The sequence below is a fragment of the Cariama cristata genome, unplaced genomic scaffold (assembly GCF_000690535.1).
Source record: "Cariama cristata isolate BGI_N322 unplaced genomic scaffold, ASM69053v1 scaffold8876, whole genome shotgun sequence".
Taxonomy (NCBI): domain Eukaryota; kingdom Metazoa; phylum Chordata; class Aves; order Cariamiformes; family Cariamidae; genus Cariama; species Cariama cristata.
In genome coordinates this window covers 50,624-66,941 of record NW_009623767.1, presented here as the reverse complement: position 1 = coordinate 66,941, position 16,318 = coordinate 50,624, and the positions used below count along the sequence as shown (strand labels likewise).

Sequence of the window (16,318 nt, the reverse complement as noted above, 5' to 3'; positions counted from 1 at the left end):
GCCCGCAGCTCTGTACCGATGTGCAGGTAGGCATGCAGGAGACCGCAGGGCGATGCTCTGTATCGCTCGCCTCGGCACCAGCACATCAGCGGATGGAGTGTGTGGGAGCTAAAGCAAGCAGTGTGCTGGCAGGCGTGCACAGCCAGCTCTCGGGGGCTATTGCTCAGCGATCCTGGCTCTGACTTATCAGACTTCTCCTTTGGCCAAGCGGCCTGCTCAGGACAAATTCCAGAAATGTCATCAACTTACCCAAACAGAAATTGCAGTGATACCAACGTATGGAATTAGTTTCCTCTCTGCTCCCAGCAATTCCACCTCTTAATGCAATTTTTCTGCCCTTCTTATGTCTCTTTCCAGGATCTGATCTGCAGGTATGTATCCCAAAGGGCTCCACGTGCTGCTCGAGGAAGATGGAGGAGAAGTACCAGGCAACAGCCCGCCTGAACATGGAGCAGCTCCTGCAGTCTGCCAGCATGGAGCTGAAGTTCCTCGTCATCCAGAACGCTGCTGTCTTCCAAGGTGAGCGCTGGGGATGGTCCAGGCATGTGGCAGGAGGAGGAGGCACTTCTGCTCCTCTTCCTCGTCCCCAGGCAATCGGAAGTGCAGGTGGCTGGAAGCTTTCTGTGCACTTGTTTTGATATGTTTGTATATATTATATATGCTTATTTATGATAAATAATACACCTGGTTTGGTATATGGCTGCTCTGCAGGGCTTGTCCTAAATATTCCTGTAGCTGAAACAGCAAATGTAAATTTAAAGACTAAACCTCTTCAAGTGCAAATTTAAAAAAAAATGAAAAACCCACTTCTCCAAGAATTAAAATATCTGTGCAAGTACAGTCTTGTCTGATTCTGCCAGTCCCAAAAAACAGGTAATATGACCTGGTTGTCACCCCAGTCTAATGCTTGGTAAGCATCTAAAACGTGTGTATTGATTATTGTTATCCACCGCAAAACAAAGCTGGTTATTCCACGTGAAGGTGGGTAGAGGCTGCCTCGTTCACAAGTACAGTCCCTGGTGCTCGCCATGGGGTGTTTGAGTGCTTGGTAACCTGATGCTCTCTTCTTTTTCTAATAATAATATGATGTATTGTCTTTTTTAGCAAAACTGATCTTTGACAAATATCTCCTATTGTGGATGCACACTAGTTTGTGTCACTTAAATCTGCAATTTTTTTTTAGGTCCTTTACAGAAGCAAAGCTTATTCCATCCATGGTTAATGTGCAGTGAAATGATTGCTTGTTTGTTGAGTGCTCTCCTGTTGAGGTTCCATCGTTCTGTATTAATGGCGTTTTTGCCTATGCTTAAAAAAAAGGCATGAGCAATCAAGCATTTTTCCCCTTCATGCTGATATTTTTGCAGAATAATTGATTTGTTTTTGTTCAGACCTCACTAACAGCAAGACCGAAAGCCTGCTGAAGCCTGTGAGATCGTGGCAAAGCTCTGTTCTGGTTCACAACTGACTGACGAAGTCTAATATGTTATTTTTCTCGGTGTAAGATCAAATAAATTGCTGAGGAGGTAACAGTGTATTTTTTTCCCAATACTTCTTGATGCAGTGACCATTAAGTTCCAATCTGCTAAACAGAATGGAGTAAAACTAATGAGAGATTGGTTCCCTAGGCATTGGAAATGTGGACTAGCTTCAGAAATGGTGAATAACCTGGCTGGAATACAAAGTGTCTGCCTACTCCCCTACCATTTGACAAAAACATTGCAACTTTAGAGTTTTTATCGCATGTGGGAATGACACCCTGTGTTACTACAGGTTGTGCACAGCACAGCGGAGTTGGGTGCTCTAGCTCTGAACTTTCTGCCTCTTCTGCAGAGAGCTGAATCCCTTGCTCTGAATTTTGTTTTTTTTTTTCCAACCATAATTTCCATCCTGGCTGTGACAAGAGCCCTTTACCTGTGCAGGGGTTTTGGAGATGATGTTACTCTGAAAAACCTTGGTATGCAGAATTGCCATTCTTGGTAGTGCGGAAAAAAAGCATTTAATCTAAGAATTCCTCACCACTTCTGCTTATAACAAAAGCTCATGACTAATTTTCAAGATCTCTTGCAATCGCATCATAGAAGAGGAATTTCTAGCTGGAGTCATTGAGGAGCTCACTTTAATTACCTTGTATAAAGTGTTTTGGACTTGAGAATTGTGTACTCTTGTTGTCTTTAAATTTAGTCTCAAAGTCTGTAGAGGAAAACTTTTTTTAATAGGTGAATCTTTTGATTGCTGTTTGTTTAAGTATTTTGATGCCTGCTGTGCCAGAGCCTGTTCCAGCTATAGAAATTGTGCTTGGACCCAACATACAGTGGTCTGATTTCTTGTTTCTTGGCATTGCTCGTGGTAGAGGACGGGCTTCTACCCCAAGACATCACTAAGGGAGCTGGTGCTGGGGTTTAGTGTCTCAAATCGAACATGCTGTTTGTTTCCTCCCACATTGCCAAGGTGTATGTGCTATGGCAGCCGGTTGCAGGTCAGAAAACTTGCTGCTGCCCTGGCACAGCTGGAGAGTGTAGGATGCCTGGGGCTGTGCAGGCTGCGTTCTCCTATAGGGGGGATGCTGGAGCAGTCAGGGAAGAGGCACTAGTGACCGCCATTGGAGCCCCAGTGATCCTTGATCATCTCCTGCAGGTCCTGCTCCTGTACAATGTCTCTCCTCAAAGCTGGGGACAGATGTCCTGTGGCTTCAGGAACTGGGACCATAGGAGTGGGATAGCTCAAAGCAATGCCAGCTCTTACAGGCGTGCTCTGGCAGGGGAGAAAGCTCTCTGCATGTGTCTTCTGTTGGGTCAGACCCCAACGCCTGCTGGGGATCCTACACAGAGGATGGACAATTGCACTGCTCTCTAGAGTGGGGTAATATGTTGGTATGGAAACGTATCCTAGTCACTTATATTAGAAACACAAATATGAAATCCTTCAGTGTTAATTTTAATATTTTTAGCATGGCATCTTGTGCTGATTTTGGCTGCGGTAGACGAATTTTCTTCATAGTACCTAGTATGAGGCTGTGTTTGGGATTTGTACTGGAAACAGTGTTGTTTATAGAAAGATGTTTTCATTACTGCTGAGCAGGGCTTACACAGAGTGAGGGCCTTTTCTGCTCCTCACCCCACCCCACCAGTGAGGAGGCTGGGGTGCACGAAAAGTTGGGAGGAGACACAGCCGGGACAGCTGACCCCAACTGACCCAAGGGATATCCCATACCATATGATGCCATGCTCAGCATATAAAGCTGGGGGAAGAAGAAGTGGGGGGGACATCTGGAGTGATGGCATTTGTGTTCCCAAGTAACCATTACGTGTGATGGAGCCCTGCTTTCCTGGAGATGGCTGAACACCGGCCTGCCGATGGGAGGTGAATTCCTTGTTTGCTTTGCTGGTGTGTGCAGCTTTTGCTTTGCCTATTAAACTGTCTTCATCTCACCCACGAGTTTTCTCTCTTCTGCCTTTCTGATTCTCTCCCCCATCCCACTTGGGGGCAGTGAACAAGTGGCTGTGTGGGGCTCAGTTGCCGGATAGGGTTAAATCACAAGACATCTGAAGGGACTGCTAGTCTGACAAACAAAATCTCACCCAGATGTTATTATTTTGCACCAAATTTAATTTCTTCCCGCTGAAGCTAGAGCAGCATCTCTGCTGATAAAGATCAAGGGAAATTGTTTGGCATTTACAGAAAACCTCATCCAGGCCTATCTGTTACAATGTTCACTTAGCAAAGTTTATTAGATTATTAGTTTTAGACCCTTGGGCTTTTTCTTTATTGCAGTTAAGAAGGAAAATTCCCTACCCAAAAAATCTTCCCTTCACTAAATTTAAATGATACAATTAGCTCCTGGTCTTATCTTACAGGCATTTTTTAAAATTATGAAGATGATTTAAGTAGTGATTTAATCCTTTGGAAACTTGCTGCATTTGACTGTTAAAATGGATTGTAACTGCCTTGACTGCAGTTAAATCTTACTCTAGGATTTCTTTGAGGGCAGGTTTTTTCACTTTCACGCAATGTATCCGTGCTGGTGTCTGCCCGCATGTGCACCTCCCGGTTCAGGTTCTCAGCCGACGGCAGCTCCGTTGTGTACTGTGGAGCTAGGCTGAACCACAGCACTTCAAAACTTGCTCATGTGTCTTTTGACAAGTGGCATTTAGTATTGCTCTGGGGTTCTCATCCACACTAACTGGTGCGTTAGTGCAACTAACCTGCTGTGGCAAACGGTGAGAGCCCTGCCTACAGTTTGCTTTCTTCCCTCTCTTTCTACTGACCTTAGATCTTGGCTTTTTGGTAGGGGGGTTTCTGACCCTGCCACCACCTAATCTTTTTCTATTAAAACAACAACAAAATCAAAAAGGCCTCAACAAATCCTACTGATTTCTTAAATATTAAATCTGAATCCGAATAGCTCAGCTTTGTGAAACATACACTTGAACAGGAAAATACCAGAGTTCTTATTTTTTTTCCTCCTTCCTTCCACTAAAGAACTCTGTTCCCTGGGGTTGGGTTGTGTGCATGTTCGTCAGTCTGATGCCTCCTGCTTCCTAAGTTTGGGAATTTGCTTTTGAGTGATCACTTAATTTCTTGTCCTGCATATTGACCGTGTTGCACTGCGGATAACAGAAAAATTAAAGATTTAGCAGCTGCTGAGATGCAGCTTTCATGGTACACTCCTCCCAGTTATTTGTCCAAGTGAAAAGGTACTTTTTAAAAAGTGGAAAGACTGGAACACAATTAAGCACGGAAGGACCCTCTGAGGAAAGCGGATCATCTGCACTCATTGCTTTGTGTAGGACTTGCTGGTACTTTTCCCCCTCCAGCAAGTGTGAAGCACAGCTGACTACTAGCGGCTGCTTCTGCAGGAGTAATGCAGTGAGAAAGTTGCTTTCATTATTTTAAGTGATTGCTCAACTAAGCTATAAGCAGGATCTCACGTTGCCCTTCTGCGGCCTCTTCTGTCGATGCTAGTCAAATCCCGGAGAGGCCTCTCTTTGCGTGGTGCCAATGCTAGGCTGTCGGAGCGTGTCGGTGGCTGCTCTGTGATCTTCTGGCAGTGATGGTGAGGTTGCTAGAGCCAGCAGAGTAGCAGTGCCGTAAATCTTGAGATACACCGTATGCCTGTTTCTGACCCTGAATCGCTTGGTGGGCACAGGGCTTGCTCCCACCCGCTTCCCAAATAGCTCCTGTGGGGCTGCAGAGCTGCTGGGATTTTGGGAATATGGGGGATGGTGAGAAGGCACGAGTGCAGTTACCTGAACTGGAAAATTGGCCAGGATGCTGCAGTTGAATCCCCCTTGGTGAAAGCCTATAGGCTTAGATTAAGACCTGGTCTGTTCCCTCTCAAAAGCAATGGCATTTAACCTTCTGCAAATGGCAGCTGGAAGACAAAAGAAGCTCTGTTAGGTACCTAAGGGGAGCTTGCAGGGGCTATGGAGATTTGAGGAGCTTTTGGGATGTGTGTTTCAGAGTAGTTTCTAGGAAGACCGTGATAAATCAATATGGATAAACCTGCCTGTACGTGTTTGGTGTTCTTTTATTTGTGGGAGAATCTTGTTTCTTCTCTGGAGTTGAGCCCTCGGTGGTTCTGGCAGAGCAGGCGGTGTGGGGAGGACGTCGATTCATCTCCCCTTGCGTGCTGCGGTAGGATAAAGGCAGAGCTGTAACTCTTAGTCCTAACAGACGGCTCTGAAGGCTGTAAATCCTCTGTTAGGCATAAATGCAGCCATTTTGGTTATTTATAGTTATATTACGCTATCCATTCATATCTGTCAGGAATGAAGGCGGTTTTGACATTGCAAGCTTCTATCAGGTTATCTTTAATCAGTTTAGAGGCAGCTAAGCCACAAATATATCAAATAGCCGATCCTAATGTTGGAGTCCTCTAAAGTATGACTGAATTATTTATTTTGTTATGATGAAAATGTCTGGGCTTTATTGGGTTTTCTTTGAAGAACTTTATTCTACTTGAAGTCTGGAAGATAAAAGATCAGCGATTGTCTCCAAGTTTCTTATTCCGAATCCTTCAAGGCTTTTCATTTTTCACGAGCTGCTGTTACTACTTTAGAGTCAAGGTGAGGGAGTTGAGATTTCTTTTATGCTATTAAAAAGGTTTAAGTATATAAAAACTTTTATCTTTACTAATTATGCCTTGCATGAGTAAATCCAAGATGCACGCGGCATCAATTAGGTGAGAAGAGATAGGCTGCGTGGTGGGAGCTATTGCACGTTAATCACTGAGAAAGGTCCGCTGATACCAGCACTGCCCAGCAAAGCTTGTGTCTTACCGTTGGGAACAGTTTAATACTCCAGCGTCTTTAAGCCAATTAGTTCTGATAATACAATACAGGAGGGTCTTCCAGGTGTCGGCAGTAGGAAGAGCCATGGATGGGCTTTAGCACTGCAACATTCTGCAGGCTGCTGTCGCTTACAGCATGGGGACAGAGGAAGGAGGCGATACGGGAGAAGTCTCTAGCTTGAAGGGTTAATAACTATTTCTGAATGTGTAAAGCAGTGGAGGCGAGAGGCGCTGAGGGTCAGGAGGTCTTGGCGTTGAACCAGCCCTGTGGAGGGGAGATGTGCCCTGAGGACCAGTGGGCCACAGTTGTGGTGTGTGCCTGGGTTCGGATGTCTAACCAGTGTGGGGGTTTGGATCATCGGCCAGGCTTTTCCATGCAGGAGAAAGTGGTAAGAGTGGGGTGGTCAGGTTAACAGCTGCAGGTGTGTTGTGAAAAGTGCATGTGAAAATGTGAACTCTTGCTTGTGGTCTTGTAAAATATTAAGCTGACATTTTAGAGTGGACTCAAAGAATGAATTCACTTTTGGAAGAGAATATTAAAACTCTAATTAGAATTTACAAGTAAATAAGCACCACAAATAGATCTCTGTATCATCTTATAATTCCTGTTCCTAATTAGTCCTCTGCTAACTAAAGTCTTGCTGCATTCTTCTCTGAGACTCCTATCTCCTCAGCGGCAGTTCTCTCTGAAAGCTTCTTGTGTTGTTTTAGGTTTGAGGTTTTTTTATTAATGTGTATTTAAAGTAGGACTTGTCTCCCTGGGTCAATGCATGCTGGTATTCTGCCTTTGGCAGTGGTTCTTGCCAGATGCTTTGGATGCACGAAGTTTGTAGTGGAAAACGATAGCTATACGTTTCCCAAGTTGATTACGATGTTCTAAACCGATGATTACAGGTAGGTGGAAAGAGCTGTCTGCATAATGAGAGATCTCTGGTTGTCAGAATTGGTCTAGGGAGGTAATGTTTCCTTTCAAATAACCAGAACTTATTGTTCATAAATCACAGTTAATCTGTTTATTACACTAACATATGAAGCTGGAAGTCTGGAGTGTGCTATAATGCTTAGCTTTAGGAGCAGAGCTGTAATAGTAGCAGCAGTTTCAAATGATTTGAAATTGGGGGATCAGCAAAATGCAGGAGTTTGTGGAGGCTCTGGGCATTAAAAATGGCTGCTGAGAATTGATGAGTTTCTTTAACAAATTGTAAAATCCATCATGTAGGCGTTAGGGCATGAAACTGCCCTCCTGAGCCGCATAAACCATGGGTTTGGAAGTATTGCATGACAGTGCACACTACCGGGAAGGGAGATTTTGAAAGATGTTTGGTTTTTGCTTTTGTTTCTTCCTCTCGCTGCCTGGAGTTTCAATGCCAGCCCGGCACTGGCATGTGGCTTGCCAGGCTCTGGGTGTGCTGGATGGGGCTGCTCCTCACCACACTGACCAGAGATACGGGGCTCCCCTCTTGCCTGGGCTCCCTCTCCCCTGCTTCAGTCAGTACCAGAGTGGTCACATTTCCCTTGATCTTCCAAAATCCTCGTGCATCTCGGGCAGCTTTGTACAGACCTTGCTGACAGCTGATGGAGAGGTCGGCATGCATCTTTGGGGTGCCTTCTTGCAGGAGGGAGCTTGTTGGCTTTTGCTGCTGTTTCCCTGCATCCTGCTCTGCAATACGCACCCACACTGATGACCTCTCGTGCTCCCATCTGCATTTCCATGCAGAGAGGGCCCCTATGTGGTCCCCATGCTGGGTATCCATAGGTTGGTTGCTGTAGGAAGAAGCTGCATTGTGCCCTTTGCAGAGGGCTAGCAGCAGCTCCCTGGCAACTCCGTGGAGGAGTGAAGTGTGTGGTAGGAGACGTCCCCAGCCCCTGCTTTTGGGGTCTTCATGGCTTGAAGGGTGCGGCTGTGGGGAATTGGGTGTGATTGAGATCCCTTCCCTGTGTCCTGCCTCTCTTTGTTTCTCCCCTGCAATTAAATACTGCTGACGCCCTTCCCCTCATCAGTGAAATGAGGCTTGGAGGTTAATAGGGGGCTTTTTGTAACTGCCTACATGCTGCTTCAGCAGCTTTTAAACACTGCGCTTGGTATCTGGGCTTAGGAGTCCCCAGTTCAAGGCATGTGGAGGAATTCCTGGGTACTTGTGGACCTGCCTTCTGCTGCCGGGATACTGTCCCCTGCCAGCTCTGCTGTTGCTTTTCTGCTGTGGAAGGGGATGGCACTCTTCTGCTTCCAAGGGCCGTAGGGAGGCAGTGGTCGTGGGCAACCTGGGGCTGCTCCCTGGGCAGCGCTGTGGCAGATGCTGCACCCACATCCTCTTGTGTCCGTGGTGCTCTGCCTCCGTAGGAGATGTGGACCTTTTGGATGGGGAGGTGTCTGGGCTGGGTCTCTGCAGGAGCACCATGGCCTTGCTGAGATGCCTACGGTATCTCCTGCAGCTCCTCCCCATGTGCATCCCTGCGCCGTGCAGTGTGGTGGTGCTGCCGCTGTCCCAGCTGCTCTGAACTCGGGCTGGCAAAACACAATCCTCTGCCTGCCTTCCCCATTGGAGCGTGAATCGTGAGATAACCAGGGAGAGAGGGCTCCTGTGTTCCTTCGAGTCTTCCGCTTCTACGAGTGGGCTGTTTTCTGTAATTACCTTTTGAGCTGCAAGTTATCATCTTTTGATAGTTCAAGTACTAACATTCCTAAAATGCCTCCTAATGCTATAAAGCAGTCAAATTACATCTTTCTAGCTTGCAGTAGGATGATATAAATGTCGTGTTACCCTTGAATGTGGTATTATAGAACTGCTTGGTGCCATTGAATTTTTTTTTTCCATTGTAATTCCAGTACAGAAGTGGGCACAGTGGCATCTTCCGTCTCTTGGCCTGAAAGGATCAGTAGAAGCATTCTCATTATGTGCAAAGTGTTGAAAATGCAAACAAGAGCTGGTTTGCATTTGGTGGGGAGGAAAGGGAGGAAGAAGCTAGCACCCAGCAATAAAGGCAGGGACTATGTCTGTAAAGAAAACATTTTGCTAGATTGTCATCTAATTTACTTTTAAAGCAGCAATAAGATATAGCGATAAAATGGCCAATGGCGCATTTCATCTGAGGGAAATGAACTCTTGCTGAGCCAATTAAACTGTCAATACGCTGTGGTTTCACGTTCCCTCGAGCAGACTGGGTCACCTCAGGTGTGTTACTCACTTTGACTTCACCGCTGATGTGAAATCAATTTTTAGCAATTTATAATCTTTCATTTTACTGTGAAAGTATATTAATCTGTGAAAAACACTACTCAAGTAGTGAGGACAGATGAGAGCTTTCTACACGAGTGTGCATATCTGGCAGTGCCTCTTGGATTATCTGGTACGTAGAAGCCTGTGTAAATTTTGGAGACACTGGAGGCACCGACAAACCAGTTTTCAAGCTTCGGGCTTTTTATCATTAAAATGCTCTAAAATCATAGGAATGTCTTGGTCTAATTTTTCACTACTTAGCTGCAGTAGTTTGAAATTAGCTTTATTCCTTCAGCGCAGAAGAGGCACACCTTTCTGCATTCTTTCCAATATTGAGAGCAGCAAAGAAAGTGAGCATGGCAGAGTCATAGTATGTACTGCTCATTAGAAAATAAACCAGATGCATCTAGCATGGATGGCGGAGGGATGCTGAGGGATGTGGCATCTTCCTTGTGTTTTGTTTCTGTGGCAACAGTATCTAAATGTTTGGATTTAGGTTTTCCTCCTGCTGCTGCGAAGGGGATGCAGGCTGGACTGCGTCCAGTTCAGACCGATGTGTCTAGGGGAGATGCTACCTGGAAAACCCCTTTTATGCAGGTACACTGGGGTGCTGTACCTGATGCTGGGTCTACTTGCAACCTTCAGAGTAGAGGTGTCTGTACTGCGAGATGCAGCACTATTGCTTCAGGGTGACCTCATTGCTTGCTGCATGGACACTGTTTCTCTGAGGTAGGTTTAGTTTTGGCAGCTTCTTCGATCTTCTGTTGCTTTATGGGTTGTCGGTGGATGCTTGGTGCACCTCAGAGAGGTGGTATCCCTGTGGTGGTCCTTTCTCTGCTCTACCAAGCAGACTGTGCCAAGAGGTCTGCTTTTCTCTGAAGGGCCTTGGTAGCTTTATGGGTTCAGGCAGCAAGGGTGGGTGCCTATGTAGTGTTTATTTACAAGAGTAGTGAACTGAGCTGCGTTTTAAACATCTCATCTCCCTCTTAAAATGAAATCTCAGCTTCAGGAACTCTGTGGCTGTTGGAAGATGATCATGTTGTTGCATAGTAGCCATCTCTCAGCACAGCAGAAGTCTCATGTCCTGTCCCCTACAAATATGCTGGGTTTTGAAGTTGCTGGAAAAGACTCCAGCCCTGATTTTGCCATGTAGCTGGTCTGATGGGCCTGTGATGCAGTTTCTTCACCCAAGTCAGCTGTGACCTTGAGGGGTGAAGGGAAGCCTTCTTACATCGACAACAGGTAACTTGCCTGGCATCAACAGCACTGGAAAAGCTCTGACAGGGAGAAAGTCCTGAGGGCATGCATGTGTGGGAGAAAACTTGCCTAATGTGGAAGAAATGCCTCATTTTTAGGTCACTGAAGGCGCACCGCAGGTCCTCTTTCTGTAAATTTGACTACATGAGCTGCTGGGAACCTGGGAGGTTTTGGCATGGCTGAGTTTCTGGGGTTTGTGGAGGCTTGGCTGCAGTCTCTGGGTGGCCTGGTGCTTCCCACAGATTGACCAAAGCTCTTGCTGTGGCTTCTGGGACACCCTTAAACCTCCCGTTTTTCCCCACAGCAGGGTTGAGTCCCACAGCAAAACCAAGGGGCGAGTGTAGCATTGCACGGTGGCAGGAACAGGCTGGTGACCATCAGCTGGGGCACGTTGAACCTGGTTGCTGGTTAAGGTCTTGCAATAGAGCTGAAGCGACAGGAGAGTCTGCTGTCTCCCTTGCATGTAGCTGGGTTGGGCTACATGGAGTTTGAAAACTACAGTTTACCATGTAGCAGGCTTGGCTGAAATAACGTGACACCCTGGCTGTACCCTCCAGCTGTCCCTCTGGTATTGCCAACTGCAGCACTTTTGGGGATGAAACATCAGTAGGGGCCGTGAGGCCCTAGGTATGGGATTCATGTGGGTGTATGAGAAACTTTGCTTTTGAAATTAAAGCTCTTGCATGTTGTCTGCATGTGACCCAAGTGCACCTTGGAGACAGATCCCACCAAGCGATTGGAAAGAGCCCCCACTCTTATTAAGGTTTGGGAAGGGATGGCATCCAAGGCTGGCAATGCTCCCCCCAGGTGAAAGTAGCAATGCAATAATTACTGTCTGGTTCTGCTGCCTTCCTTACGGTGGGCTTTTTTTTTTTTTAAAGCCAATAAGATGATTAAACTCTTTCTGATAAACATAGGCTTGACAGGTTTTTCTTCTCCCAAAGGGAAAATATTTTAGTTCTTAGTTTTGTTCCAAAAGTCTGGATGACACTGTAGCTGATCGCCGCTCCCATGCAACCTGTGTGCTGCTGCTGGTGGTGTGTGGGTGGAGGGCTGGAGTCACAATCCATCCCTGTCGGCCCACGATGAATTAAGGAGCTGGTTGCAGCATGCCCAAGAATGTTTTCAGCTCTGCTTTGCATTGTAGATTAGTTCAAAACTGCCACAAAATAGAAATCGGTGATCAATGTGATGAAGAGGATTTTTTTTTTTCCACCCTGCCCTCTGCTGTAGGGCCTGGAAGTGATGTTGGAGGGATGGTGATACCTTGGCACAGAAGAATACCTCAGGGTGTATTTGTGCAATGAGCTAAGTAACTTTTGATGCTGGATTTAGCAGTGGTTAAGATAGAATCCGTAGTTGCTGCAGTGTGCACGCCGGCTGGATTTCTTTGCATGCTTTTGATGAGATTCTGGATTGGGCCTGTTTGTGCCATGTAACACCGGTGGGTCAGTCGGGTAACGGGGTTTGCGTATGGCAGTCGGTGCTGCATGGGAGATGAGGGAAAACTCTCATGTGTGAAAGTAAGTGCATCTTCATGAAGTAATGCGCCTAGGAATCAATGCATCTTCTATGACAGATGAAATGTAAGAAGGACTGCATATTTAATCTGCTAATATTTAAAAAAATCTTAATGGGAAAAAATAATCTGAATGTGTGCTTGGAAAAAAAAATCACTTAAACCTGTTGGTTAGAAAGTCAAGATTAAAAAACCCAACCCTTTAACACAAGGCAAAACAAACAGTGGTGTAGATCAATTGTAAACAAATTCTGTTGCTGATTAGCTCTTCCCAAATTTGTCATCTTCATCAGAAAATCTATGACTGAGTGTCATAAAGAAGCAATTTTACAGAGGAGTAGAGAACAGTAAGGCTGCGTCTAGGATTACAGCTCACAGCTTTGGAATTCGCTCTTTTTGAAGGAAATTGGTGAGTAACAGATTGCAGTAATGCAGCATATTTGTATTGGTCAAATTCCTGTTATGATTGCAGTGAAAAATGATGTTTCCTTTCTTTAGGGAAGGGAATTAAATAGGCCTAGTAATCCATGTAAGGAGATTGACTTACGCTAAAAGGGGAGGAAAGAATGTGAAGGCTAATCAGATCAATGCATTCTCTGGAATCTCTCTCATTAAAAAAAAATAATCAAATTGCTACTGAATTTCTGAGGTATTATATTGAAATGACACACATGATTTTACTGCCTTTTAATTACAAAATTATTTCAATCTGTTTGAGTCTCCCATGTAAGTGGGTTATCAACTGTTCTTAAATATTGGCTCATAAATTCCAAATAGGTCTTTAAATGGAAGAAAATAGTATCCCTGGTCCTTCAGCTGATTATGCCAGCTCAGATCATGGCAGAGTGAGAACTGCCATTTGTACCAGAGAAACCTTCACTGGCTAATGTAGGTGCACAGCTTCCCTCTGGACAAGGCTTTTAAGACTGTTATTTATGCCATCGTTTGTCAGGGGAGTGCTCAGTCTCTGATGTCCGGCTGCACAGCCATGATTGACCTTCTTATGAAACCTTTGGGAATTATTATGTACTTAGTGAGAGCTGGATAGAGGTCTTTGAGATGGCTCGAGAAGGATTTTCTTGCGTGGTGTAATGCATTGCCCCCCTCAGCTGGGTAGAAGTGGGGCTAGGATGCACAGCTGGTGAATGGTTCTGCAGCTAAGCCTCCTCTTGTGTGGAAAAGACATTAAAAAAAAAAAAGAAATATAAAGGCTTGTCTATAGAGAAAAAACTGATGAGGAGAACGCTGAATCTCTTGCACAGCATTTCTTATGACTGAAATGTTTGCTGTAAGGAGGAGTTGGCTCTTGCCGTTTATGCATCAGTAAGAAATGTTGAAAACACATACTTTTTTTTTTTGGCTGAGGGAATAGCAAGAGTCCAGTGCTGGATGGTGGTCTTCTGCACAGCCTTCTGTGGAGGACAGGGTGATAAATGGTGGTCCTTCCTCTCTTAGCAGAAGAGCTGTATGTGCTGGTTGGAGGAGGATTATGTCTGACCGTCGGGCTGCGTGCAGTGCGGTTCTTGCGTGCGAGGCACCACAGCCAGCTCTGCAAAAGGACTGCCACGCATGCACTTGAGCAATGTGTGTGAGTCTGACCCGTGGCTGTCCCAGGATTAGGCAGCTAGCTGGTTTTAGGTGAGATTAGGGGAAGGGAAGGTTAGTCTTGCCTGCGCTCCTGCAGGAGGATGGTGTGGCTGCTTGGTCGGCTGTGTGCGTTGGGCTTTATCCCCCTGGTTTCTGTAGAGGGTAACAGGAGGAGGATGAACAGACCTCTGGGCTGGTGGGGTGTTGCCACGGGCTGAACATTGGGAGGCTTTGCGGGTGTTCGGTGCATATATGAACAACCCAGCACCACTCTTGGTTTGCTGTAGGTTCATATCTGGCCAACTGTGCTGGGTTCCTATGGCTCATCCCCACTGGGAGTGAGCCCTAGGATGGGGCTGAAATGCATCCATCGTCTGTCGGCTGGCACGGAGAGGAAAGCAGGCGTTGTGGTGACCAGGAGGTCACACGCTTACTGCACGTTGTGTGATGCAGTGTTGTAATAAACGAAGAAAGTGCTCACATTTAAATGGGTAGTCTTGAAAAGGGGGGAAAGGTCTGCCTTGAAGAGCGCTTGTGCTGATGTAGCCTTCGTTGTCCTTCAGAATGAGCTTTGTGATTTCTGAAGAAAGATTAAAGGTATGTTTCCGTACAGAGTAGCTCTTCTCATCTGTGTTTGCTGAGAGATGGCACTTGCGTGTTGGAATTTGCAGTAGCTTTAAAGCTGGAGATGATAAGCTGCTTTTTCTCCTCTCTTGCTTTGTTCATAGGCTGTTTGTTTAGATAACGGCCTGGAAATTATATTAGTAACCCTGTATGTCACGTTTTGCTACCAGTGGAGAATAAGCAGTGCATTTGACATTTGAGGAAATGGTTCATTTTCTAAGGGATGTGGTTCAGAATCTACTTCTTGAACTAATGGACAGTATAATGGTATTTTTTTTTACTAGATTGCATAGATTTTTGCCTTGAAGATTCTCTATAAAGTGCACTGCATTACTAGTATTAAATAAAAGCAAATGCTTTGCATCAAATGAGAAGGCAGTCTTTGAACTGGTGAGAGGTTGAAAAACATTTATTTCTCTAGCTTATGATGTTTCACTGTGACACAAGCATGAAAAATAATTAGACTCACTAGTAAGTAAATATTTGATCCTGAAATGTATCTTGAAGATACAGAGCTGGAAGAAAGTAACCTCTTCAGATGCACATTGGTTCTCCTGGATTTGTCTCACACCAACAGCTAGATAGCAAAATTGCGTTCAGAAAACTACATCAGAAGAACGTTATTGAGGGTGAGAAGTTTATGGAGGTTATGAACAAACCAGGCGATCCCTGCAACCTCAATTTGGTTTCTTGTGTCCCGTGCATTAGAATAAAGCCTTTAATTATAGCATCATGTGCATTTTTGACCCAGCTTCTTCCCTTGTGTAAGGGCACTGAATGAATGTCCCGTAATGAGTCATTTTCTTGCTTCTCGTTGTTTGATGCCTGGTTCTTAACATTTTCAAATGATGCTTAAGGACAGAATTCTTCAAAATTTTCAATTGCATGAGAATACTTTATTTTCACACTGTTCGTGATGTTCAACACTGAGTAGTAGCATATTTCTTCCACAGATAGAAAAACTGAAATTCAGAAGCAGCCTAATTAGGACCTTTTTTGATTGTGTTCACTGCAGTGTAGCAATATATATTCAAGAGGTAGGTCTTGGGTTTGAATACAGCCTCTTTGGTTAACACTGGCTTTGTACACTCCACACCTTTCAACTTCTGGAGCTGGAGGAGCAGTGTCCAACTTCCAAGTACTTCAGCTTTGCCTTTGAGCTAATAAAAATGAGCAATAATGTACCAAAACCTGGGCTCTCTTTTAAAAAGCAGGAGGTTTCAAGGTTGGAAACCCCCAAAATTTCAACTCTTATTCTCTCCCCCTCCCCTCAAAGCACATATGAGTTGGATTTGGGTACATTCTTGCAGATACAGCAAAAAACCAAACCCAAACTCAACTACACCCCCAAACTGTGACAAAAAAGTTCATGTTTATACAGACTTTCACAAAATTCTGTCAAAAGTCGAGTTCTGTTTCAAAGTCTGGGAAATGTTTCAGCTAATTAAAGAAAAGGTCAGCAGGATTTTTTTACTGTAGGCAAAAAAAAAATAAAATATCTTTCTCCTCTGCCTTGTTCTCAGAAGCAGTCAAACCAATTTTGGCTGAAATTAAAATTTGCCTGAGGCAGACAAAAGACATGTGAAGTTGCAGTCCAGATGGTCAGAGCTTGGTAAAATTATAGGTAAGTAGGAACAGGGTCTAAAGATCAGAAGCATTAGGCAACTGTAATATGCAGGACTACCAGCTCTGCCCATAATCAGTTATAAAATTGAATCTAAATGTCTGTGGCAAAAAACTCTTCTGAAGTGTGATCATTCATTCAGAGATCTGGAATGGACTCAAAAGCTGTAGTTAAAGTGAGTTTGCTTGCAGAATGTGAGA

General features: G+C 45.0%; 1 protein-coding gene across 1 annotated transcript in view; it reads left to right on the top strand.

Moving 5' to 3' along the window:
• Nucleotides 1-357: 357 nt before the first annotated feature.
• LOC104163774 (glypican-3-like) overlaps nt 358-16,318 on the top strand; it is a gene marked incomplete at both ends in the record, with an annotated part of 62,597 nt that continues 46,636 nt past the window's right edge. Inside the window, one exon of the mRNA XM_009702890.1 lies at nt 358-519. Coding sequence (XP_009701192.1) covers nt 358-519 — 162 coding nt within the window. The remainder of the gene's footprint in view (nt 520-16,318) is intronic.